The sequence below is a fragment of the Helianthus annuus genome, chromosome 1, assembly GCF_002127325.2.
Source record: "Helianthus annuus cultivar XRQ/B chromosome 1, HanXRQr2.0-SUNRISE, whole genome shotgun sequence".
In the NCBI taxonomy this organism is placed as follows: Eukaryota; Viridiplantae; Streptophyta; class Magnoliopsida; order Asterales; family Asteraceae; genus Helianthus; species Helianthus annuus.
The window spans coordinates 10,825,296-10,851,841 of record NC_035433.2 but is presented as its reverse complement, the minus strand read 5'-3'; the positions used below and the strand labels follow the sequence as shown (position 1 = coordinate 10,851,841).

The following is a 26,546-nucleotide window of genomic DNA, read 5'->3' as shown; positions in this document are numbered from 1 at the left end:
CTAGACAAGAATCCTGGATTGTTTTTAAGAGATTACCGATTAAGTTAAATGCATGAATTATGGAACCGGGATCATATGATACTAAACCTATTAAGGCCCAATTAAGCCCCTCGACCCTTCTCAAGGAGAAACTTGTGGAACTACCTAGGCCGTTAATCCTACTGGTTATTAGACGTCTTTCTAGTTGTCTAATTATTGTGTAAGTACCCTGATGTTGACCTACTCTTTTCCAATCATAGATCTAGGGTAGTTTGAATTAATTAACTTGACTTGATAGACTAACTGATATTCGCTAATTTACACATATTTTAGTCCCCCATTTTATCCCCATTTTATACGTTTTCGGCCATAAAACCGTCATTCGGATACTTAATCGTGTACACTTTTGTTTACAGGCCTAAAACAGCATACCAAACAAGATGATAGTGAAAACGAGGACTTTCCGGACAAAACGACAAAGCTGCGAACATTCTGTTGGAATTCTGACCTGGGCAAGTGGAACGGTCATGCGACCTAATGCACGACCGTGCATCTCCGACAATTGCAGTCCAGCCCGGCAGTGAACGAGTGTGCGACGCGGCGTTCAAGCTCGATTACTATCCGGATTCTCTTTCTTATGCTTGTTTATGGTTTGAATTCTTAAGTCTTTCCATAATTTTGTTATGTTTCAAGCATTAAGATTGATTATTATGTATTATTGTAGCCTTTGGGTAAAAACACAACAATCCCTTGCTTGATTATAGCCATTAGTATGTTAATCTTTGTTTGTAATGACATTTGGAAGTATTTTCTATGTTAATCTTTGATGATTAGTTTGCAACCTTGTTATTGATATTGATTTCTTGATTATAAGTAATTGTGTTGGATGATTGGTACTTGATTAGTTGAGATAGTTGAAAAATGAAGCTTAATTAATCATGTATTAGTAAACTTTAAACTTGGTTAATTAGTTTAGCTTGGTTAAAATGTGGGCACCATGATACTAGAAATGGTTAGTGGTTTAATAAAATGTAATTATTGTTAATCAAGAAAGTTTGCCGTCACGTAAGGATCTTAACGGGTTAAATGGTGTCGTTATAAATTCTTGCCATGATTTGTTAGCTTAGTTAGTAGTTTAGGCTAAAATTGCTATCTTGGTGAATTTATGTGCAAGATTTGTAAAATGAACTCGGTTGTGATTTAATCTAGTTTATGCTTGTCTCGGTGGTTGCATTGTGTTTATCGGTGTCGCTTTCCTTGTTTAAGTGAGGTTAGAAAACTCCTAACGGATGACTAACTTATTTTTAGGAGATTTTCATAGACATTTATCAATTGCACGTTAAAGAACAATTTTAGGTGGTTAAAGTGTGTTTATCGTTTTAGCTTTCCGAATGATTGTCATGTTAGGATTCCCGAAAGAGATACTAATTGTCTTAAAATGGAAAATTGACCGAATGCTTCTAGTGCCAAAACCGACTTAGTTGACATGCTTTGGTTGTGTATTAAGTAAGGTTGTTTATCTATTTTAGTATTTGAAATCTACTATGTTTTATAAGTATTTGTTTATGCTTACTTTAGTTTATTAAAAATCCAACAACTTGTGTTTTTACCGGTAGTTTAGTGACAAAGGTCTAGTATTATTTCTCCGCCCATTTCCTTGGATCGATACTTGGTTCTTACCGATACGTTACTACATATATAACGGGGTACACTTGCCTCTTTCGTGTGTGTTTTGATGTAAAAGTAATAATCACTTTTATAAATTTAAAACCAAATCGTGTGTAATTTCATTGTAAAAATATGTGTAGTCGCGCACACGTCACTAATAAACTGACGGGGCAATTAAGACACAACCTTTTCCAAGGACTATCTAAAGCAATTCGTCGGGTAAGACCTACCAATAGCCCCTCACTTTCCAGGTATTAGGACTAATAGAACACTAAGACTTAGTAAATTAACATCAATTACTTCTAGGGGTTATCGGCCGATTCTCCTTAAAGAGTTAAGGTTTTCTAACGTGATATAGACACTCACCGAAATCCTATACCCTAATATGACTCTATATTGTGATAAAGACCGTCACTAAGAATCATATGAAGCGATTGATCATAACAAACCAAATCAAAGCATGCATATACATCAAATCATTAACTCAAACTTCTTACAAAACACAATCAACCCATAATATTCATGCAAATAACGAAAACGGTAAATACTTTATTCAATCTATTCAACTAAGTCTAGGTGGCATAAAAGTTTAGCCAATCAAAGTCATGAACGAAAACAAATCAAAGATGTTCAACAAAGAATTCATTGAATAAAAACAAGAAACCAGAAAATAAAAGAAATCTAAAGGTAGAACCCGTAAATTGCTTGATCTCTAAGCTTCCTACTTGTCTCCGATGATTCTTGGCATTCGAAAGATGCTTCACAATTCGTCCCAGATGGCTTCGAGCGTGCGTCTGATTCTTTGTGTCTCTCACCTCTGATGTTCGTCAATGCCTGATGTGTGGCTCCTCAATTCTGATGTTGCTGCCGTCTAGAATTATATCTACGTATATATTAAATTGTGCCTCTCTAATTGCCGTCTGACCTTCTTTCACATAAAATGGGCTTGGCCCAAATTTGTCTTATGTCGCAGCCAACTAGCGAATATAATATGGGATCTTTTTTTTCTTCTTTATTCGTTCTTTTTTTTTTCTTTTTGGCTGCCTCCTCAAAATCACAACATATATGTTGTGTATATCCTCTCAGTTCATGAATAGCGTCAATTGTCTTTTCAACAAACATAAATACTAGCTCCATAGCAACCTTTATCTTTTTAGTCACATTAATATATGCGGCCTTTAATAGATAACATAGAGATAGTGGAATCGGCCTACTCACAGAAAATAGCTGTAATTTTCATTCGGTCACTGGCATTATACTCTGCCCAACTGGCTGGTTATTTACTTCTTATTCGTTTTCGCTCCATTCACACCAGGACCTGCCAAAACACAAAATAATATAATATAATACTAGAACTAAATAAAAACAAATAAAAGCTATACAAAAATTATACAATCTACACGGGACAAATATGTGTATTTTACCCCATATCAGGTTTGTAATCTGTGATGACTGATTCATTAATAAAGAGATTCATCTTCTACATCTTTCTATCTTGTTTGTGTTTTTGATATCTTCCATGTCTTGAATCAAGTGCAATGTTGATGTTCGTCATCGATCTGGTGCTTTAACAGTGGTATCAGAGCATGGTTACCGATTGGGAATGGTCTAACCGCTTTCCGAACCACCATTGCTCTTGATTTAATGTTTGTTTCCGCCAAACATCATGGAGACGTGAAGATTTTGCAGAAAACTTGAAGATTTTGAAGATGTTCGTCGTATGAGATGTTTTCTTCTTTTCCAAGATTGTTTCAGATCTGTGTTTTGATCCAATCAAGGTATTGTCCTAGCTTATTATGTGTTAGAAGTTTGGCTATATGTATTTGTTATTCTGATGACTTGTGTAAGTCACACTTGTCAGTATTTGTAATTCACAAGATCTGGTCCGCACTTATACTATTCTCTGGTCCGAACTTAACAATCTGTCTATGTCCGCACTTAAATATGAGATTGTATCTTGTCCGAACTTGTGAGATAGTATCTTGTCCGAACTTGTGAAATCCTGACTAGTCCGCACTTAGGGCTTTTTAAATTATGAGCACTTATTTGATTTTTATCTAGTCCGAACTTAACAATCTATCATCTGGTCCGCACTTACAGTTTCCATTTCCTTAATTGTCCAAACTTATTTGTTCTCACCTTTTGTCCGCATTTGTGATATCATTGTTTGTCCGCATTTAGAAACTTTAAAAGGTTTGTCCGTATTTGATCATAACAATCATCCGAACTTGTTTCATTATCTCTGGTCCGCATTTGTTGTTGACACAAGCGTTGTCCACACTTATAACTATATATATAGTCTGTACTTATCTTTGATCATCTGCCCGCACTTGTGATAATATGCAGTTTGTCCACATATACTCAATTAAACCCTATTGTCCGAACTTAAAACATCATTGAATAATCTGTCCGCACATATGATGATTTTTTGTCCGTACTTGTTTACTTGTTTCACTTGTGTGCATTTGATCTTCCAATTCATCATTGTCCGCATTTATTAATTTTTGTCCGCACATATCAGAAGATCATTTTGTCCGCGGATGTGTGATATTGAGACTAGTCCGCACTTAGGGATTCTAGATCTATCCGCACTTGTAGTTTGACAACCTTGTCCGCATTTGTTGTTGATGAGGTGTGCGCATTTAAGGGTTTTCCAGCCTTTTGTCCGCACTTGCAACTATTGTCCGCACTTCGGGCATTTGATTTCATTTGTCCGCACATGTGTTAAATATCCGCACTTATCTTTCAAGCAATTGTCCGCACATGTGGTATCAACACTTGTCCGTACTTAAATCTTTCAAATTGTCCGAATTTGTGGTTCAGTATTGTCTAACGCCTTGTCAGCACTTAGGGTTTCAATATTGTCCGCATTTGTGGTTCAAATCTTAAGTGTCAGTACTTATTCTCTCTTTGTGCGAGTATAATTGTTTGTCAGGATTTCTTGATTCTCTTTGTGTTGACAGCGTTCCTTCATTCCTTTGAAATCCGAATTTATGAGTTATATTCTATATTTGTTTGTTTGTTCCTAATGTCTTTGTATTCTGAAGTACTGTTCAGATAATCTGATCCGCGGTTTCAAAAGCTTTTGGGTTTTACGAGTTCTGAACTTTCGGAATACTAGGGGTACCGGATTTTTAGTTAAATTTAGAATGTTTGTGTAGTTCAGAGGTTTTGATTTGTGCATGTTCCGAGTTTTTCTAGCTATGCCAGGTTACCGGGGATACCAGATAATTAGCAAAAGTCGGAATTTTGTGTAATTTGGAAATTTGAAGTCAGGTTCAGATTACTGAAAAGTTACAGGGTACTTCTGTTGTCCGGATCAAGTGAGGGAATGAGAAGCGGAAATGGCGGTCCACGATTTTCGTTTCAAGATTCTCATAGTTCGGATTTAGTCCTTACTTGAGTTTTGGAACAATCTTGAACTATTATCGAGACTTGGTTGGACTTTGACAGCTTGTGCGTAAAAAGACTCGTGTGTGATGGAGTTTTGTCACGTATGTTCGTGTTTTCAATCAAGTATGGACGTGATGAAGTTGGATTCTCGATTGACTACTAGTTAAAGATTCAGCCTTATTAGTTGTTGATTGGAATAGAGTTGATTAGTTTCTTGGTCCCTCTTCCAAGACGGTTGCCAGTCTGTTCTCGAAATAATGTGGTGCTTCTTGATAAAGGGAAGATCGGAGATGAAAGCCATCGGGGATTCAGTGGATTCGTGAAGATAGGAGATTGATTCATGAAGATTCATGACGAGACGAGATCATACATGAAGGGTTGAAGACTTTTGATAAAGATGGTAGATGTACATTTACAAGTTCGGTTTGTTATTAACTTATCAAACTTACTTCATGTCTTTGCGGAAGTTGAAGTGTTCATCGTTGGGGATTGGAAATCCCATGTTTCTTTCTGCTGCCGGTTAGATTTGAAGATTATGGTTTCGAGCGATATTCTTACATTTGGTTGTAGGTTGGTCCGCGTTAACTTGATTCAGGAGTAGTTTGTGGGGGAGGATCTACAGTGTCTAATGTTGGATTCTTCAGGTTTCACAAAGCGGCCATTTTAAGTGATCGTCAGCAAGTCTTTAGTTAGAAGGGTTGAAGATCGTTGTGCTCTGCCAAGATCAAGTCTCAGCCAAAATAGAAAGCATGCATAACATCATCAGTCAAAGGGGAGTCTGTAAGCGCAGTAGCCGGTGACTGAAGATTTTCGATGCCAGACAGAATTAATAGCAAAAGTTAAGGGGGAGTCTGTAAGTGCAACTCTCGTCGGGTAACTGTGCTTTATCAGTACTGTGTAACAAAGTCAAAGCTCAAGTCAAACGTTATTGATTAAATTCGGATAGTATGAGTCTATTGATTAAATTCAGACAATATAAAGTCGGATGGGGGTCCGAATTTGTGGAGATGTATTGTCAGGACTTAGGGTTTGCCCAAGCCTATATATATGGGTGTATAGGTTAGAAGTGGATATCCATCACATTCGTTCATCTCAGTGAGAATGGATCTGTGGTGATCTACTGTGTGCAAACAAACTCTCACAAACCCTAAGGAATTCCTCAATAGTGTGTGCACATTTCTAGAGAGAGAGTGACTATGTGTTAGTGAGTGAGAGAAAGATCGGTTTAGATCTTTGTGATCTAAACCAGCTTGTAGATTATGTATACTCTTTCGGTTTGTAATCTGTGATGACTGATTCATTAATAAAAAGATTCATCTTCTACATCTTTCTGACTTGTTTGTGTTTTTGATATCTTCTATGTCTTGAATCAAGTGCATGTTGATGTTCGTCATCAACCCGGTGCTTTAACAAAAACAATATGACACAAAGCGAGTAACAAGTAGGTATATGTATAAGAAACAAGTTATGACATATAAGATACAAGTAACGATGCACATAATGACACCATGATTTGCATGTTGGAAATAAGAAACAATGAAACGTTAAGACACGTGATACACCCAAAAAAATTAAGTGAAAAAATTGGGAAAGAAAAGATCTACTCATGGTTTGCCTTCCGTTTAATCCTGTTTAAACCGCACGAACTTGGGAAAACCTCTGAAAGATAGTATCATCCAAATATATGAAATAACAAAAAATACACTAAATAACCAACAACCAAAATAAATCTATAAAATATATATATATATATATATATATATATATGGGACCGCTAAAATGAAAACCACCTCCAGTTGTAAGAACTGCGCGAACCACTTTCTAGCCATTAGATTAAGATGATGGATGGATGAGATTAAAAGTATTTAAAAATAATATAAAGTATTTTTTGTCTTATTATGTCTTTAATATTTTAATTGAAAAGGGTATTTAATTAAAAATACTTTTTTTGTCTTTTTATATATATTATATTTAATTGCCTTTTTGTCCTATTCATTAATTACTTTTTATTACTTTTATTTTTTAAACATAATTTCTTTATTAAAAACATTTTTAAATTTGGATTTTTTTAAAAAGATTTTTATACTTTTTACAATTTAAGTTTTACGTTAAACTTTTTACGTTTTACGTTTTTTTGACGCGCCGTTTTTTAAGGCGTCGTTTTTCTCAATCGGCGTTTTTTTAACGCGCCGTTTTTTACACGTTTTTTACGCGCCGTTTTTCCGAAGTTTTTTAACGCGTCGTTTTTCTCAATCGGCGTTTTTTTAACGCGCCGTTTTTTTACGCGTTTTTTCAAGCGTCGTTTTTTTAAAAGCGCCGTTTTTTCCATGTTTTTTAACGCGCCGATTTTTTACACGCTTTTTATACGCCATTTTAACGCGCCGTTTTTTTCACTTTTTTTAACGCGCCCTTTTTGTACACTTTTTACGTTTTACGTTAAAAATTTTAAACTTTTTTACGTTTTACGCAAAAGTTTTACGTTTTATGCAAAACTTTTTACGTTTTACGTAAAACTTTTTACGTTTTTACGTTAAACTTTTTACGTTTTACATAAAACTTTCTACGTTTTACGTAAAACTTTTTACGTTTTACGTTTTACGTTTTTACGTTAAAAAGTTTACGGTTTAACTTTTTTTTTTACAAAGACTTTTTTACGCAAAAACGAACGCACACAGAAATCGCAAACTCGGGAGATGTCTCAGATATATCGTTATCATCATCGACTAGGGGTGAAAATTAAAAACCAACGACATCAAAACAAAGTCTATCTCCAAAAAAAAAGGGATTGGCTCAGATTAACTGATAATCAAAAGGCTGCAAAAGAGGGGTTGCAGGTTTAAAAAACCTACCCTCCGCCATCCTTGTCGCGCCATCGTCATCAAAATCGACGTTTTTATTTTTTTCATCATCGCCGCCCGCATCCAACATATCAAACCCATAAAAGTCCCACTGATCAAAGAACAAATCCAACAAATATAATCAAAACAAAAGTCCACAGAGTTCATCAGACCCACGTAATCCAAGAACACAGCACCACCGGGCACCGCTGTACACAAATCAAAGAACAAATCCAACAAATATAATCAAAACAAACAAGATGTACCGGTAAACAAATCCAACAGAAACAAAAATCAAACCTTTGGCCCCCCACCAGCCACCTGCACCAGCAACGACTACCGAAGACATGTAATCAAGCCAACAAAACCAAAGACTCACCGGAGTCGATGCCGGCGGTGGTTGTTCCGGCCAACAAACCCAAAGACTCACCGACTACCTCCGCCCCCACCATCACCCATCACCCCCTGTCTTCCGACTAACTACATCCCACCACCGTCTTCCACCACCTACCAACCACCTCCCACCACCGACCAAACACCTCCCACCATCGCCTCGCCACCGAACAAAATCACCAATCGCATGTCGTAACCAAACCCTAGATCTAGAAAAAACAACAAATCGGCAACAGTTTAAAGGACCATCATCATCATCGACGGCTGGTGGGGGTGCGGCATAAACCAAGCACCACAACTTGTTGTGGCCGGAGTCATCTCCGGAGAAGGGTTTACCGGACTCGTTGTGGCCGGACTCGATGTGGCCGGAGTCGTCGCCGGAGAAGGGTTTCAAGAGATGTGTTTGGTTTAGGGTTTACCGCCTGCAACTATAGAAGATTCACCTTTAAGATGTTCTGCAACTTCAAAGAGAGAGAGAGACAAATGAGAGATGCATTTTTGAAATTCAATAAGTAGATGGAGAGAGAGGATGATAGAAATACTTAATAAATGGTGGAGAGAGATTGTCTGACATTAATAAATGAGGAAAGAGGTAGGAAATTGACATTTGGGGTAAAAGACCAAAAAACCCTTTTAGTTGGCACAATGTTATTGATTGAAAGTGGTTCTCCCGATTCTTACAACTGGAGGTGGTTCCTATTTTAGCGGCTCCCTATATATATATATATATATATATATATATATATATATATATATATATATATATATATATTGTGAATTATCGCTTTGACATAACCTGAAAATTACTTATGATATTTATATTTTAACTACTAAATAAATATTTGTGACCAATTAATTTAGGTGACATGTTTGTAACAATAATAAATACATAACCATTTCTATATCCAAACCCTAGATCTAGAAAAAACAACAAATCGGCAACAGTTTAAAGGACCATCATCATCATCGACGGCTGGTGGGGGTGCGGCATAAACCAAGCACCACAACTTGTTGTGGCCGGAGTCATCTCCGGAGAAGGGTTTACCGGACTCGTTGTGGCCGGACTCGATGTGGCCGGAGTCGTCGCCGGAGAAGGGTTTCAAGAGATGTGTTTGGTTTAGGGTTTACCGCCTGCAACTATAGAAGATTCACCTTTAAGATGTTCTGCAACTTCAAAGAGAGAGAGAGACAAATGAGAGATGCATTTTTGAAATTCAATAAGTAGATGGAGAGAGAGGATGATAGAAATACTTAATAAATGGTGGAGAGAGATTGTCTGACATTAATAAATGAGGAAAGAGGTAGGAAATTGACATTTGGGGTAAAAGACCAAAAAACCCTTTTAGTTGGCACAATGTTATTGATTGAAAGTGGTTCTCCCGATTCTTACAACTGGAGGTGGTTCCTATTTTAGCGGCTCCCTATATATATATATATATATATATATATATATATATATTGTGAATTATCGCTTTGACATAACCTGAAAATTACTTATGATATTTATATTTTAACTACTAAATAAATATTTGTGACCAATTAATTTAGGTGACATGTTTGTAACAATAATAAATACATAACCATTTCTATATCCAAATTTACATATGGTGATGTATGCTAAGTCTAATTAATCCATTTTCTAACTTAACAACAAAAATTTATAATATAGTCTAACCAGTGGATTTACATCTAAATAGTCCAAAATTCAATAATAAGGTACGATAATAACAATTCATATTCTTATATGCTCAAAATATCAATTCTACTAAATTAATAAAAAAATAATCTTATAAATTTATAAGTCCAAAAAACCACCTTTATTCTATATTTTTTAAAGTTACTCACCTTATTTAGAAAGACTAAAATTATAAAAATAATCTAACTAGACATACAATCTACCATGAGCCAAGAATTTATAAGAAGTTCCAAGTCTTATGTTTTTTATAGAAAAATCAGAAAAATAATATTCATGATGTTTTATAATTTTTAACTTTTCCATATTATATATTGTGATTAAAAATCATAATAAATCCAATTAAAGTCCAAAAATTCTACAAAATATTCTAATATGATAAGGAACAATACACTATAGTCAATTTTATCAAAACATAAGTCTAGGATCAAAAGCCCTAATTTTTATAAACTAAGAACCTTAGTTTAACCCAGAAATCAATTCAGGTTCTAAAATCCTCTAACACATAAAAGTATAATAGGGTTTTGTAGAGCACGGAAATTAACGAGAATGGGCTTTGGAATTACCTGATTTGGTGCACGAATGAAGGAGATATGGTATGAACAAGTTTCCAAGCCCTAGTTTCAATCTTGCTTCAATTCGTGAATTTGTATGATGATTTGCAGGTGTTTGAGAGTTGGTATTTGTTTGTAAAGATGCTTAGGATTGAACGGTGCTGTTAACGAATAAAGAGGTCATATGTATCGAAACCCATCATATGACTGATGTATTTTTGATGTGCTACAAGTGGTCAAATAAATATAAACTAAATTAACCCTAAATTAGACACCTAAATTTTAAATTTATAAAACTAAGATTCTTTAATCTAGACCACACAACTGCCAAGTGTACCGGTTAATGCAGTATAACCTAAGTAAGTCCGAGTATCGAACCCACGAGACTCTAATTACGTTTACGACTCTATCTAGACTGACACTGACACGGGCTCTAACTGTTTTTATATTTGAGGGGGGAGTATCTAAATATCCTAAAAATTGCAATTAAAATTAAAATAATTAACTAAATTAACTAATCATGAACTAAATTGGGTTTACTCAGATGGCAGAAACAACTACCTAGACTGGAATCCTAGTTTGCATCAGTAATGATATTATTAGGATATTAGTTATTATGGAACCGAGATCTTATAATCCTCAACCTTTCGAGATACCGAACAAGACCCTCGACCCTTCTCAAGGAGGCACTTATGGCACCCTAGAGGCTGTTACGAACACCGGTTGGTTAGAATCCCTCACAGGACATCTAAGGGGTTCACGAAAGTACCCTAATAAGATTTACTCCCTCACAGGATCTAAACCTAGGGTAGACTTGGGTTCATGATTAGACTTGTTAGACAGCAGTCAAAAGGTACTCCTCACGAAGCTCCTACCTAGCGATTTAATGACTTAGACCTAACAATAATCTCGCACCTCACAGCTATTGAGAATTAGTAGAACACTTAAATTTATTTGATTACCGAATATTACTTCTAAGGTTTAATGATCACTTAACCCTAAAGATTATAAATTTATTCCGTGATATAGACACTCACCAAAATCTATAACCTAGCATGATTCTATTATGTGATAAAGACCGTAACCAAGAATCATACGAAGCAATAAATAATTTTCAAACAATTTTAAGCATGCATATACATCTAATCAATAATCAAGTCGACTACTTTCGCAAACAATCCATAAACAACTAATTAACCATCATAAAAAACAAAACTTTGCAACACCTATCATCCAATCTAGGTAGTAACGGAATTTTTAGCCATAAAAACATAGTCTTAGAAATAATAAAACAAAGTCAAAAACAAGTATTCATTGAAGTAAAAACAAGAAGCCAGAAAATAAAAGAAATTTTAAGATAGAACCCGTAAATTCCTTGATATCTAAACGTCCCACTTGACTCCAATGATTTCCGGCCTTCAACCCTTGCTAAAACCTGTAACACCCCAACCTGGACAGGCTGACGTGTCACTCATACAGATATCAAAACTAAAACCAATCCATAACGTTGAAATCAAAAGATCCTACTTACATTTTCATTACATTACCGAAATACAAATAAATCTTTATCTTCACGACACTCTTCACTTATTCCCCCACTTTTCCTAAATTACATGTCAAACAAATAAGACAAACACAAGAAAAAACTACGACTGAGCCAAAAAGTTGCTCAGTAACGGAGAAATCAACAGTACATGTAAAGACGAACAAATGGGAACGAAACACCACATAACGGAAGCAAAACAGTTCGGTACTGACACTAACAAATCCAAAAGATGGCGCAGAAACAAATACTTTTATAACTTGAATCCCAAAACTTATACTGAATAGATAACAAATACTGAACATAATCAGATGCATATAATCATATCAAACATATCATAACAGAGACAAGACATACGTGACAACATATAACAATAAAACAAGTCACGTAATATAGAAGCACCCACGAGCCTAAACAGAGGCATGCATGGCTATAGTCCATGCGCCGAGATGGTGCGTGTAGGCGTACAAACATTATTCCATCTCAACAGGAGTCAGGAGTCAGGAGTCAGAGCTAAGATCGATATATTCGCCTCTAGGGGCCATGTGCTACACAAGCACAAACTAGAAACGCCGTGAACTTTAGTTACGCACCGTCACGATGAGTGCCATGTCGTTGACGCCCCAACGACAAGTCAGAAGCGCTCGGGTGACAGAGTACAAAGCCGTATCAGAAATAAAATGTATTTTGACATAAGTTTAGAGGGAACATGCAATAACGAGCACAAGGTATAAGGTCTATTGCATGCTACAATATATACTAGTTACGAAACAGAAACAACTAGCGAAAATATCCGTACTACAAAGTAACGGACTTGAATAATAATACTATGATGAAAAGAAAACAGAATCCGTATCAATGAGTGACGAAAATAAAATGATACTATGATGTAAAAGAAACAGAATCCGTACCTTATTAGCAAGCAAAGCAAAACCAATTAATCAAGTCGTCCACGATAATAAGAAAACCTATAGTCCAATTATAACCCAAATCAATTTTATGAACATTACTTGATTCGTTATAGTTTCCCGGCGACTAGAACTTGAACCCAATTAATTAGACCCTTTATTTTCTAAAATTCATATATCTATTTTAACGTTCTAAAAATATATAATAAAAGTCTTTAGTTTACTATTAAACCCATATAATAACTATTCTAGTAATTTAAAATCAATGAGTAATTTTTTGATTAAAAGAACATTAATGTACTTCATAGTTTAATACCAACCTAGAATATGGACCCTACTGTTATAATAAAAAAAAATAAAAAAAAAACATATCTATATCAAATTTTGAAACCCTTGAAATACCATTTAACTCTTCGACATCCTATTGTGTACATTAGACTTTATAATCAACAACACCTACAACGATTTAGATGTTAATGATATGTGATGACTTTGACTTGGAAAATCAACATAGTCACTGTTTCAACTTCTAATACATATTTACTAATAAACTAAGATTACAAAACTTAGATCCTTTACGGTACTTACTAGATTACAACTTGCATGTCCATTTAGTTAAGATCTTGATATTTCCTTTGCATATCCATGAAGCTAATATTTAAAACTCTAATTAGAGACACAGAGTAAACTTTAACCATTCATATATGGATCATTAACCAATCAATTCAAACAAGTTTATGTATCCCATTTAATATATTAAAAGGTTCAAACAATTTGATATCTAAACTGACCGGAACCTAGATCAGCAGCGACGAGTTGAACATACGTTTAGTATTATATCAAAATTACCAATGTGTTCGACTTCATCATAAATAACTTTTGGCCCCGGAACTACTAATCAATACAACAAATCAGAATTTATTTAACTTCTATATACGAATCAGATAAAGGTTCAACTTGGTACCTTAATTGCTAACCGGAGACGAAAGACTAGAGCTTCAGGTGATCAAACTAAACGAGATTTCATAAATCTCTCCACAATTCTCTCCTAAATTATGGCTCCCATTTACTATCTTTCCTTCTATTTTATTTTCTATTCCCATTTAAAGGGTAGGCTTGCATTGTAATGAAATTATCTTTACCATAACAAATTTGTTATGGTATCAGAGCACCATACGATCCTACACACAAAACCCTATTTTTCTAAAACCTAATCGTCACCATGGCCGGCGACAAACCAGAAGCAAACAAAGACGATGGAACAACCATCGATCACAACTCCCCATATTATCTACATCCTTCTGATTACACGAGGCAACTTCACGTCAACGACATTCTCATCGATGGGAATTACATCGATTGGTCTCAAGAGATGTTGAATTTCTTGTTTGCAAAAAACAAGGTCGGATTCATCGACGGCTCAATCAAAAAACCAGAACCTGCTTCTCAAAACTACATGGCTTGGATGAGGTGTGATGCCATGCTAAAAGGCTGGTTGAACACTGCAATGGAAAAAGAAATAAGAACGAGCGTCAAATATGCGGCCACGGCGCAAGAGATCTGGTCGGATCTAAAGGAGCGTTTCGGAAAAGTTAATGCACCCAGAGCGTACGAGCTGAAGCAGTCATTAACCACGATCAAACAGGAAGGTACGTCCGTCTCCGCCTATTACACGAGGTTGCGTTCCATCTGGGACGAGATCCAATCTGTGCATCCGGTTCCCGTTTGCAACTGTAATGGTTGCACATGTGATATCGGAAAGAAACTTAACAGCCTCAAGGAAAGTGAAAGACTATTTGAATTTTTACTTGGCCTAGATGGCGAGTATGGAACAATACGAACCCAAATTTTGGCTATGCAACCCACGCCATCTCTTGGTACCGCGTATCATTTAGTGGCCGAAGATGAACAACGAAGAGCAATTACCGGTGTTAGAAAACCCACCGTAGATGCCACGGCGTTCCAAGCGTTTGTGCCAAAGAAGAAGGATCCTAGCTCATCACAAAGTAAGTTCACCAAAAGAGACGGTAAGCGTAATGATGGCAAACAACCCAAATACTGTGAACTTTGTGAGAAACATGGTCATGTTAAAGAAGGTTGTTTCAAGATAATAGGATACCCAGAATGGTGGCCAGGCAAGAAACAAGAAAAGTTGAAGCCCAAAGTTGCGTGTGTCGAAGGGGAGATGAGCAAAATGCCGCAATTAACGGATGAACAGTATCAACAATTCATAAAGCTCTTTGGTGAGAAACTAAATGTAACTAAAGAACAGGAGCCTCACGTAGCCAACATGGCAGGTAATATTAATCATAAAGGTAAATGGGTTGATGGTAAGTGGGTGGTTGATTCGGGTGCCACTGAACACATCATTTATGATGACACCATGCTTGAAAACAAAATAAAGAAATACAATGAAGCACCGGTCGTCATACCAAATGGCGATGCTATAGCCGTTAAGGGTAGAGGAGATTTTGTGTTACCCAACGGTTTAAAATTACAAGATGTCCTTCACATACCTGATTTTAAATGCAATCTTTTGTCCGTTAGTAAACTAACAAAGGATATAAAATGTGCTGTTACTTTCTTTCCTGATTTTTTTACTATACAGGACTTGAGTTCGGGGACATTGATCGGAGCGGGTGATTGTGAGAACGGTCTATACAGGATGGGGATGACGGGAGAAAAGAGAAGAGCTATGGTAACAACGGTTGATTTATGGCATAATAGGTTAGGTCATGCTTCAAGTTCCAAACTTATTCATGTTGATTTCCTTAAAAACTCTCGTTTGAGCCAAACATCCTTTTGTGATTCTTGTGTTAAGGCCAAATTTTCCAGACTGCCATTTCCTATTAGTACTACTAAAACTAATGCTTGCTTTGAATTATTACATTGTGATCTGTGGGGGAAATATCGAACACTTTCATTTTCACAGGCAAGCTATTTTTTGACTATTGTTGATGATTTCAGTAGGTCGGTTTGGGTTTTTCTTTTGAAACACAAGTACGAAGCAAGCACTTGTCTCATTGCTTTCCACAAAATGATACAAGTGCAATTTGAAAAGAACATAAAAAGAATTCGATGTGACAATGGGGGGGAGTTCACATCTACTCAAATGCTTAATTTTTATGCTAAAGAAGGGATTATTTTAGAAATGACGTGTCCTCACACGCCGCAACAAAATGGTGTGGTCGAACGAAAACACCGACATCTTTTGGAAATAGCACGAGCTTTAAGATTCGAATCTAACCTCCCAACAAGGTTTTGGGGCGAATGCATCCTCACCGCCACACACATCATAAATCGCCTACCATCAGAAGTTATTGACAACAAGACCCCTTACGAGATACTATACAACCAAAAACCCGATTATGAACATATGCGAGTGTTTGGTCGTCTAGCGTCTTATAAGAGCACAGAAACATTTGGTGACAAATTTGTTGAAAGAGGCAAACCGGGTATTTTTGTGGGGTACCCACCGGGCACAAAAGGGTATAAAATATATGCGGCCAAGCAAAACAAAATTATTATTTCAAGGGATGTCAAATTCTTTGAAAACATTTTTCCTTTCAAAAATGCCACTTTTGAAAAGGAGGAAATTTTCATACCTCCAAAATGGTGGGATGATGAGCATGTAACACAAAAGGAAGGGAATGGGCCAAATGTTTCGTCTGGGCCACCTTTTGAACCGGAAGCTGGCCTTGATCCAAAAGACACACATGAAGCCGATCATCATGGGCTCACTGACCCACCAACTGGCCTAAATAACCAACGTATTCAACCCGACCCCACCACTCCAATAGAAGAACAAAACGGCCCAACAGACAAAGTCGGCCCAAGTCATGACCACACTACTGATCCAGAACTCAACACGGCCCATGATCAAACTGTCGATCCAGAAAGCCTTCATGGAGTTTTTGAAACCGTTGAACCACCAAACGAAAAAAGAAGCAGATCTCGGCCCAAACATCTCAATGATTATGAAGTCCGTCTCCCCCCATCCATTGACCACGAGCAATCAACCTCCAATCAAGAATCCTCAACGGTACATCCTCTTGCACATTTTATTTCCTATGATAAATTTACTAACAATCATAAAGCTTTTTTGGCGGCCATAACTTCCAATCATGAGCCAAAATGCTTTAGTCAGACAGTGAAGGATCCAAAATGGGTCGAGGCCATGAAGAAAGAAATTCAAGCACTTGAAGAAAATGGAACTTGGGTCCTTGAAGAGCTTCCAGAGGGCAAGCACGCTATCGACTCGAAGTGGGTATACAAGATAAAGTATAAACCCAATGGAGAAATTGAAAGGTACAAAGCACGTCTCGTGGCAAAGGGCTTCACACAAACCGAAGGCATTGACTTCCATGAAACTTTTGCACCAGTGGCAAAACTTGTCACGGTCCGAACTCTGTTAGCCGTAGCAGTTAAAAAGGGATGGCACATTCATCAACTCGACGTTAACAACGCCTTTTTACATGGAGACCTTCATGAGGACGTATACATGAAAGTCCCACAAGGCTTTGTAAGACACAATGAACAACGGGTTTGCAAGCTCAAGAAGTCGCTTTATGGCCTTAAACAAGCGTCAAGAAATTGGTATCAAAAGTTTACCAAGGCCTTAGTTGAAATCGGTTTCCAACAAACAGGGGCGGATCACTCCTTGTTTCTATTCAAGTCAAAGGAAGTGTTCATGGCTGCACTCATTTATGTCGATGATGTTATACTTGTTGGGAATAATCTGCAAGAAATGCAAAACGTCAAGACCTTCCTAGACAAACGGTTTAGCATCAAAGACCTTGGAGTCTTGAAATTTTTTCTAGGCACCGAGGTAGCTCGCACCAAAGATGGACTTGTGCTCAGCCAACACAAGTACATCTTAGACATATTGAAAGATACGGGGATGACGGGTTGTCGTACAAGTCAATTCCCAATGGAGCAAAACTTAAAGTTGGATAAATGTGATAAAGAAGCTCAAGTCGATGTGAACCAATACCGGCGATTGATTGGAAGACTCCTCTACCTCCAGGCCACTAGACCTGATGTTGCATATGTTGTCAATATTTTAAGCCAATTTGTCGGAGACCCAAGGGTAAGTCATTTAGAGGCTGCCAATCGTGTCCTTCGTTACCTCAAGGGCACACCTGGACAAGGGATTCTTCTTCCAAAGCAGGGTGGAAATAACCTTATCACTTACTGTGACTCTGATTGGCTTGGTTGTCCTTTTACTAGGAGGTCTCGCACTGGTTATTTACTCCTTTTGGGAGGTGCTCCCATATCCTGGAAATCCAAAAAGCAATCGGTGGTCTCCCGCTCTTCAGCTGAAGCCGAATATCGGGCCATGGCAGCAACCGTTAGTGAGGTTATCTGGATGAGATGGCTCTTAAAAGAACTTGACATGCCTCAAGAAGAACCAACACAACTATTTTGTGATAACCAAGCGGCCCGACACATTGTCAACAACCCCGTATTTCACGAACGAACCAAGCATGTTGAAATGGATTGTTACTTCATCCGTGAACGTGTCGAGTTGAACGAAATTCAAACCATGAAGATAGATACCACAATGCAGCTTGCTGATCTCCTCACCAAACCTTTGGGCACCCACCGCTTCCGCACTCTACTTAGCAAGTTGGACATTACGGATCTCCATGCTCCAACTTGAGGGGGAGTAAACGAGATTTCATAAATCTCTCCACAATTCTCTCCTAAATTATGGCTCCCATTTACTATCTTTCCTTCTATTTTATTTTCTATTCCCATTTAAAGGGTAGGCTTGCATTGTAATGAAATTATCTTTACCATAACAAATTTGTTACAAACGAACTGAGTTAAAGCTACAACCTAACACGTCGATCACGAACAAGAATAAATAAACTTTGAAATCATGTTTCTAGAAGTAGTATTCAAAAGAAATAGTCGATTTAGATAATCGAGTCGCTAAACACACTGACCGGAACGGGAGTAGCGTGACTGCAACCCGATTTAGATCCCGAACCAATGGTGGTGGCGATCGCGGTGGTCACTGGAGGCGGCGGCAGTCGTGCGGGACAACTGATCAAGTATAGAAGTGATTTTGATTGTTTAAAAAGGGATTTATGATTGGCAATAAACCAGCGAACATTCGGAAACTTCGACCAATTCGTTAGGATGAAGTTGAATATTTTAAATTCAAAGTTTAAGGATAAGCTTGAATGTGAAGTAACGTACAACAAGTTTTCAAATCTATTATATATATCTATATTATTATAAAAAGGAGAAGTGATGTATAAAAAGGTAATTTTGTTATAGGTACAAATTTTGAAGCAATGTATACAAGGAACCCAAAGCCTGTTGAGAGGGACATTTTAAGACGCTTGGGGGTAAATAGGAGAATTCATCCTAGAGAATCCCAACTGTCGGCTTATGATGGGGAGCAGAACTGATCGGCCGTGAATGAATGCTTTAAAAGAGAGACAGAGAGAGAGTTTATGGCAGAGTGTTAGAGAGAGAGAGGGAGAACGCAGGAGAAAAGGCCGAGCCGGTCAATCAACGGTGGTCTCCCACGCTGGTTCATGGCCGGAAACAGTTGCTGTCGTCAGTTTTACTCCTATGTCTGATATAACCCTTTACCCTCCCCAACAGGCTAGCACCCTTCAGATGCCAGACAAAACACCAGCCGTTGCCCGGTCGCCGCTGCACCGACAACGGTGTAGAAATTAACTTTCGATGTAATAGCTTTCATCACCCAACTAAAATTTGGGGACTTTCTTGATGACAATAGTGAATTCGGATTAGGGTTTCGATCACCCCAGTTTCTCCTTGGCCTCTTCCCTCTTTCCGGTACGTCTCCTCCGCCAGCCACCTCTCTAATCCATGATTTACAATTGTGGAATTTTATCAATTGTGGAATTTTATTTGCATTTGTTTAATTCTTGGTTTGGTGTTTGATTTTGGGTTTTCTATGGTTTCAACGCATCAAACGATTGCAAGAACAGAACATCAACAACAATCATCAAGTAAGTGAATAACAGATTGATCCTAAACCCTAATTTTTCAAATTTATGTTTTAATTTTAGTGACCCCATATCCTAAGTAAATTGGAATTTGTATCTAACTTCTCTAATTGGTGTTCTGATGTTTGAAATCAGTAATCACGTCTGGTGCTCCGGTGACTGGCAACACCGCTTTTAATCAGGTCGGTGATATGGCGTCAGATCGGGTGGTCGGTTCTACATCAATACCGGATACTGTATTTGGAATCCTTCTAATTCGATCAATAATACTTGAATTTCGTTCCAGTATCCAGATTATGACTATCATCTTCTACATTTCAAGGTATGTTAAACCTGCAACTTTAGTTTGCTTCACACCATTCAGTTTTATATCAGATGCTCTTCCGCTTCAGAACTCGAATTATCGATAAACGAATTATTTTCGGACATATTCGGTTCAGAGATCGATGAAGGCTATCTATCTGATATCGTAGTGGCGGAGACGCGTCTAGGGCTTTGAAAATTTACAGGTAATCATTGTTTGTTCTTAAAGAGGTGATTATTTGTTTTACGTTATGCTTTTGGATCAGCTCCTCATGATTCCAATAACTTGCAGCCAGTTAGTGTGGTTGGTGCAATCACTCCATGGAATTTCACCATCGCAATGATTGCTCGCAAGGTTGGCCCTGCTCTTGCCTCTGGCTGTACTCTGGTCATAAAGCCCTCTGAGCTCACACCATTGATCGCCTTAGCAGCAGCTGAGCTGGCCCTTCAATTGGGAATTCCGCCTGTAAACCCACGCCTACCACAACTTTTTTTTAATCACTCATCACATAATGTCTAATTACATTTTTGTCCTCTGAAGGGTGTCTTGAATGTGGTCATGGGAGATCCTCCTAGCATTGGTGTTTCTCTACTAGAGAGCACACAGGTTTGTTTTTATCTGATAATTTACATTAGTTACGGTTTATTGTAATACGTGATACCTCACAAGGTGTTCATTATTTTATATCTGTTGTTGGTTTTATAAAATAAATAAATTTAGGTCAGGAAGATAACATTTACTGGTTCCACCGGTGTTGGAAAGAAGCTGATGGCTGGTGCATCAGAGACTGTTAAAAAGGTAGTTTTAGTAAAATTAATGTTTTATGCTGCAATCATTAGTTTTACCAAAAAAGGGAACTTGTAGGTATCTCTTGAACTTGGTCGTAACGCGCCTTGCATAATCTTCGATGATGCTGACCTGGAATTGGCAGTGAAGGTGTAAGTGAATCCATTATTTGTTAAACCTGTCCGTCCACATAATAGGGTTACATACGAGCTCTATCTACACAATCAGTTAACCCGTTTTGGAAACCCGGGTCGTATATTTAAAAACAGTAACTTAGTAATTTCTTGTTCATTCTGTCTGTTATTTCAGTTGTCAACTAAATTCAATAACACTGGACAACAATGTGTATGCACAAATAGAATACTTGTGCAAGAAGGTATGTATTAGTGACTTATAGAAGTTAAAGCAGTGCTTTTGTAATCGTCAGGAAGTATCTATCATCCCTTTGCTATATTTTTCCTAATCAACCTCACTGTTGAATTTTTATAGAGAGGCTGTACCTGGGGCCACTGGATCTTCTGCAACTGGTGCAACATACTTTGGTGTGATAGAAACTACCAAAAAGTGGATTCGAGAAACACATCTGAATCTTGGCGGTCACTCGGCTCCTCTCATTGCTGGTGCTTTAGGCAGGTAACTGTCTTTCTTGATTGTTGTCTTACTTGCATATGCCAAGTTATGATTGCATTTGTTAATAAATCCATTAATTTTTTAATATATTTTAACAAATGAAAAAATCGTCTGTTTGTTTATCTCCACAAGCTATGATATTTTTTATGTCTAACAGGATGGCAATATGGTCATACTTGTTTGAGGTTGTTGCAGATTTAATTTGCTTTTATGATTAGATCGTTGATAGCTGATATCAGTAATTAAAACATTTTGATTACAGTCTATTTTATGGAAATAGGGGTGATAAACGGGTCAGGTTCGCGGGTTCAACTCGATCCGAACCCGAAAATTATACACGAACTTGAATCCGACCCAAACCCGAAAATCGTATCATTCATATGTACCTGAACACGATCCGTTCAACCTGAATTTTTTTTTTCCTGAAATAACTATATTAAAATTAAAAATTAAGTAAAAAACACAAATGTATATAACACAATTATATTTAAATTATAAAATCTTATATTAATTCTCTTTTTAAGTAATAATTATGGAATAAAAACATACCCATTTAATTTATGACATAAAACATATTGTAAAAAATATAATATAGTATAAATGTGTTAAACGGGTCAACCTGCCAACCTGCTCAGGTTGACTCAAACCGTTAACCTAAACTGGTTCGCTGGTTGAACCTGAAACTGACCCGAACCCGTTTAGACTAAACCTAAACCCGCGAATTTCATGTTAGGTTTGTGTCGTGTTTTCAGGTCGTGTCAGAAATTAACACCCCTGTATGGAATGCTTGATTGTCGTTTAGTTGAAATTGAGGCGAGTCGCACCACTGATCACTCTTTTGGTTGAAATAAGGACAATGAGTAGCACACTAGCACTGGCTGATCTAACGATTTATTAAAGAATTATGATTTGTAAACTATAAGACATCCCATTCAGAGCTTCAATCAACCTGTCATGTTTTATAGTTTCAAATATTATGTATTTAAGCACTATAGTTATTGGCACTTGCCGATTATTGCTTATTGCTATGAGCAATAAGGTGTTCTAATGTGGAATCCTGCACTATTTAAGCTTCCCTCCATCGAGTTGCTTCTCTTCAATAAGATCCGGCAGGAAGTTCAAAACTAAATTATTTTTATGGATTTTTTATACTATGTTTGAATAAAATAAATTTATTTATTGATGGAATTGGTGTTACAGGCGGATTGGATGCATGAAGTGGTCGTACGGTGGTTGTATAACTTGGGGCAATAAAGATGCCAATATGATATCATTCTTATGTTTTTTTTCTCTTGTGCAACCCATCTTACTTCAGCATGGAAAATTATATGTTATATTATTACCTTCAACAAAAATTGGCTGTACATAGCTGCAAATCTAAAACCATTCTGGTGATTAATATTCTCACGGCACGGCACTGCCACCATCGTCGCCGCACGCCACATCAGAAACTACATCCCTGTACATAGCCCTAAACTCACCAACCTAAGTGATATGTTTCTCGCCGCAACGTGCGGGCATTCCAAGTATTATATAAACACACATGTATATATGATTTTTAACGTTTTAGGCTTAAATTATGTTCTCGGCCTGTATTATCGACTCCGCTGCAACGCGGTGAGGGTTTAATCGGAGCATCAAAGTCCATCGGGTCAAGGGTTTCTACCATGATATGACGAAAGGTCAGTGATGTTGTTGTTTGGGGCGATAGCAGTGGTAGGTGGTGGAAAAATCGAAGCCTCAACAGTGGCGGCTTTAGGGTTCCTTCATGAGTCAGTCTGGAGCGGTTAGGATTCCGGCAGAGGAATCCTCAGATGGTGAAGTTGAGGTTTGGTAGTGACTATGGTGGTGATTACAGGTAGTCAGGAATGTAAGAAAAGTTGTTCTGTTGTTAAAACTGCTAAAATTGCTTGATTCTCTTATTGATTTTGGATTACGAACTTATTTTTTTTATCTAATGAGGCCTTTGAATTGATATCATAGTTCTATTAATATGATATATTTGCTTTATATTTATGTGATGATTTGTGCAGGACTTTTTTTGTTACGATGACAACGATTCAATGGCGGTTGAAGAAGATTCGACGGTGGTGTCAAGGTTGTGGTCGTTTTAGAATAGGGGAATTGGATATCGTTTTATGCGCGTGTAAATATTCGTTTTTTATTCAAATAACTTATATTATCATCATAAGATTATTGTTTTCATGATATTGTTTTTATGAATGATCAAGAAGGTGAAACGTTGCATTCATGATCCCGGCAGGCTGAGATAGAGGGTTGCAGGTCACCATTGCAGCAGGAACCGCCATTTGCAGTCACACCACTGGTAATCGCAGTCCATTGCCCACTTCAATAATATGTACACAAAACATAACTTTTATATTTCTGTTCTTGAAGATATTGGTTTTACAAGATGCTTTCTTACGGTTAAAAGAAAGTGGAACTGGTCCAAACTTGGAAGGTTTGTTAATCTCTTTCGAAGAATTCAAACTGAGATCCGGTTTGTGGGCATATATGACAAGTTCATGAACGCCTTCTTAAATGACGTTAAAAGGCTTAAATTCGGCAATGGTTTTAGTGAAGGTGTGGCCCAGGTAATTGATAAAATATATTGACTTTAGTTTCAGCTAAACTAGCAGTAATTACAATTATATTTTTGCAGGGACCATTTATCGATGAAGCTGCTATATAGAAGGATGTGCGTTGTGGCACCAGTTAGCGCCGGGTGAGCCACGTAGGCGGCCAGGTGGCTCACGAGCACAACAACGGGGTGCCACAAGCGGTCACATGTGAGCGCTGGGGTGAGCATGGTCGCCGGGTGAGCCACGTAGTCGGTCAGGTGGCTCGCGAGACACACCAGTTAGTGCCGGGTGAACCACGTAGGCGGCCAGGTGGCTCGCGATGATTCGTGAAGCTTTCTTATCATTTTTGAAGCTCTCCTAACGTTTTAACAATAAATGGCGATTTGTGCGTAAACTTCAACAAAGCACCGACTTAGTGTTTGGGTTTGTATCTCTGGTAACCCGAATTTAGAGTTGCATTATGCAGTCATTGTTTTTATTCCTCTAATGTCTGCATCTCCCAGATCTTTTTTTTTTTTTTTGCAATAGATCTTTTTTTGTTTTGCAATTACTGATAATTTTACTTGTATTGATATGCAGTTTGACTTGATTGTTCCAATAGCGCTAGAGGAAGGTGCAGACAAATCATACTCGAGAGGACTTTCTATAGCAACTTGTTGCCACCATCTCTGCCAATGGAAGCATTATATCAGTAAAACCCATATCCCGACCTTTAGTTACTTTAAGTTTGTTATATGTCTCATGAAAGTAACCCTAAATGCTTGCTGGCGTGCAGATAAAGATTTTTTTCTTAAATTTAGGGATTACGAAAGACGATTTCCATGCAATTACATGGTTTACCAGCTGGGCCGTAGATGTAGACCATAGTTCAGACGTTGCTAATACAAACACGTTATTAATTGCCCTTTTAAGATATTATGAAGTGACCGGCCTGTTACTTTATTTGAAGTGATGAATGTATTCTGTTTGTGTTTGGCAGGGAAAATGTTAAGAATATCTGTGGAGATAGAAATATGTCTGTTGCAGAGAGCGCTGCGCTAGGGTTTATGTGCAAAGATATTATTGATGCAGGGAGGTTTATGTGGCTGAGGGAATATGGACTAGAATCCAAGTTGTCAAATATTTCATTTAGTTTTTTTTTTTTTTTTTTTTTGGTTTTTCTAACGGCTGGATTTTATATTAAGATTTGTTTCCCAGCTAGAAACTGATGGAACTAGATTTTGGTACTAATTTAAGATGAAACTTAGTGTCCGTTGGTTGGTTTTGGTTTTTTGTTGGTTTCGCTTCCTCTTCATTCATTCATTGCAACTTGCAAGTGATAATATCCGTTTAGTGCATCTTGTTAGTTTCAACTTTTAGCCCATTCATGTCGAACATTGATACAAGAATTAAACTTCTTTCATGTGATATGAATCTTTTTGGATAATAGAATTTTATGTGCTATGAAAGCTTATTTATATAGTTTTGATTTAGCTGTACTTCTATAACGTGCAGGGACGTGTACTATACTATATACATGATTTGAGACGGGCACTATGGTAATATCAAACTAACTGTTCACACCGCCGCAACGCGCGGGTCTCCCACTAGTATATCTATATGTAGATAGATTACAGGAGACAAATGGTATTTAATTCAATTATTATTATTTTTCTTTCCTCTACGTTTCCATGCCATAATTATGTATTAGGAACCCATGAATCAAAATATTTTAATTTAATTTAGATAACTATAATACAAACTTAATTTAACAATCAAATTTTCAATAAAAATAATTTTTCTTTGTTATCATATTTATTTATCATGGTAAGCTTACGAACATTACAAAACCCACCTCTAAAATTCGTCCACTATGCTCTGATGTCTTCTCCAAAGAAAAATAATATAATCGAGTAGGCTGATTTTTTTTCTTTATATTTAGTCTCCTCCACAACAATAAAATATATATGGCTGCTCCTTTTTCGTTGATTGATTTGTATCCCCTCCATATTACTTTCTGTCCAAGGCAAGATTATATATTTAGATTCCTTTAGGTTTTGAACAATAAATATTTACATGCAGATGTGTGGCGGCCCTAATTCACGTAAATATGCAGATGTGTGGCGGCCCATGTGGCATCAATAATCAACTCCTTTTTTTTTTCTTTTTGTCGCACCTCCACTTCAAAATTAATATGGCAGCCTTTAATATTTCTTAACAAATAAATGGGGTTGCAATAATATGGCAGCCTTTATAGATAACATAGAGATAGCAGACTCGACCCACTCACAGAAAATAACGGCAA

The 26,546-nt window shown here is 37.1% G+C and overlaps 1 protein-coding gene across 18 annotated transcripts; it reads left to right on the top strand.

The window, feature by feature from the left end:
- Nucleotides 1–19,346: 19,346 nt before the first annotated feature.
- LOC110945085 (succinate-semialdehyde dehydrogenase, mitochondrial) lies at nt 19,347–25,856 on the top strand. 18 transcript variants are annotated; one of them, XR_004868756.1, is made up of 16 exons: nt 19,352–19,787; nt 19,943–19,963; nt 20,096–20,282; nt 20,401–20,469; nt 20,556–20,729; nt 20,805–20,870; nt 20,985–21,062; nt 21,129–21,202; nt 21,360–21,426; nt 21,540–21,683; nt 22,881–23,538; nt 23,714–24,006; nt 24,078–24,274; nt 24,343–24,685; nt 24,842–24,953; nt 25,242–25,728. XR_004868756.1 is itself a non-coding variant. In XM_035978295.1 (15 exons), exons 5-11 carry the CDS (start codon nt 20,604–20,606, stop codon nt 23,792–23,794), a joined length of 636 nt encoding a protein of 211 aa, XP_035834188.1. In that variant the 5' UTR covers nt 19,347–19,787; nt 19,943–19,963; nt 20,096–20,282; nt 20,353–20,469; nt 20,556–20,603; the 3' UTR covers nt 23,795–24,006; nt 24,078–24,274; nt 24,343–24,685; nt 24,842–24,953; nt 25,757–25,856. The 18 variants fall into 18 exon arrangements, 17 of the variants coding, with proteins under 17 accessions (XP_035834188.1, XP_035834182.1, XP_035834186.1 ...); XM_035978295.1 differs by lacking the exons at nt 22,881–23,538; nt 25,242–25,728 and adding an exon at nt 25,757–25,856 and having other exon boundaries at nt 19,347–19,787; nt 20,353–20,469; XM_035978289.1 differs by lacking the exons at nt 22,881–23,538; nt 25,242–25,728 and adding an exon at nt 25,757–25,856 and having other exon boundaries at nt 19,347–19,787; nt 20,353–20,469; nt 24,343–24,698.
- Nucleotides 25,857–26,546: the final 690 nt, after the last annotated feature.

Coding starts and splice junctions, on each gene's coding strand:
- LOC110945085 (XM_035978295.1), top strand. CDS start 20,604: ATGATTGCTCGCAAGGTTGGCCCTGCTCTTGCCTCTGGCTGTACTCTG. Junction 21,203..21,359: donor CTGGAATTGGCAGTGAAGGT/GTAAGTGAATCC, acceptor CTGTTATTTCAG/TTGTCAACTAAATTCAATAA. Junction 21,684..23,713: donor ATTGCTGGTGCTTTAGGCAG/GTAACTGTCTTT, acceptor TGATTTGTGCAG/GACTTTTTTTGTTACGATGA.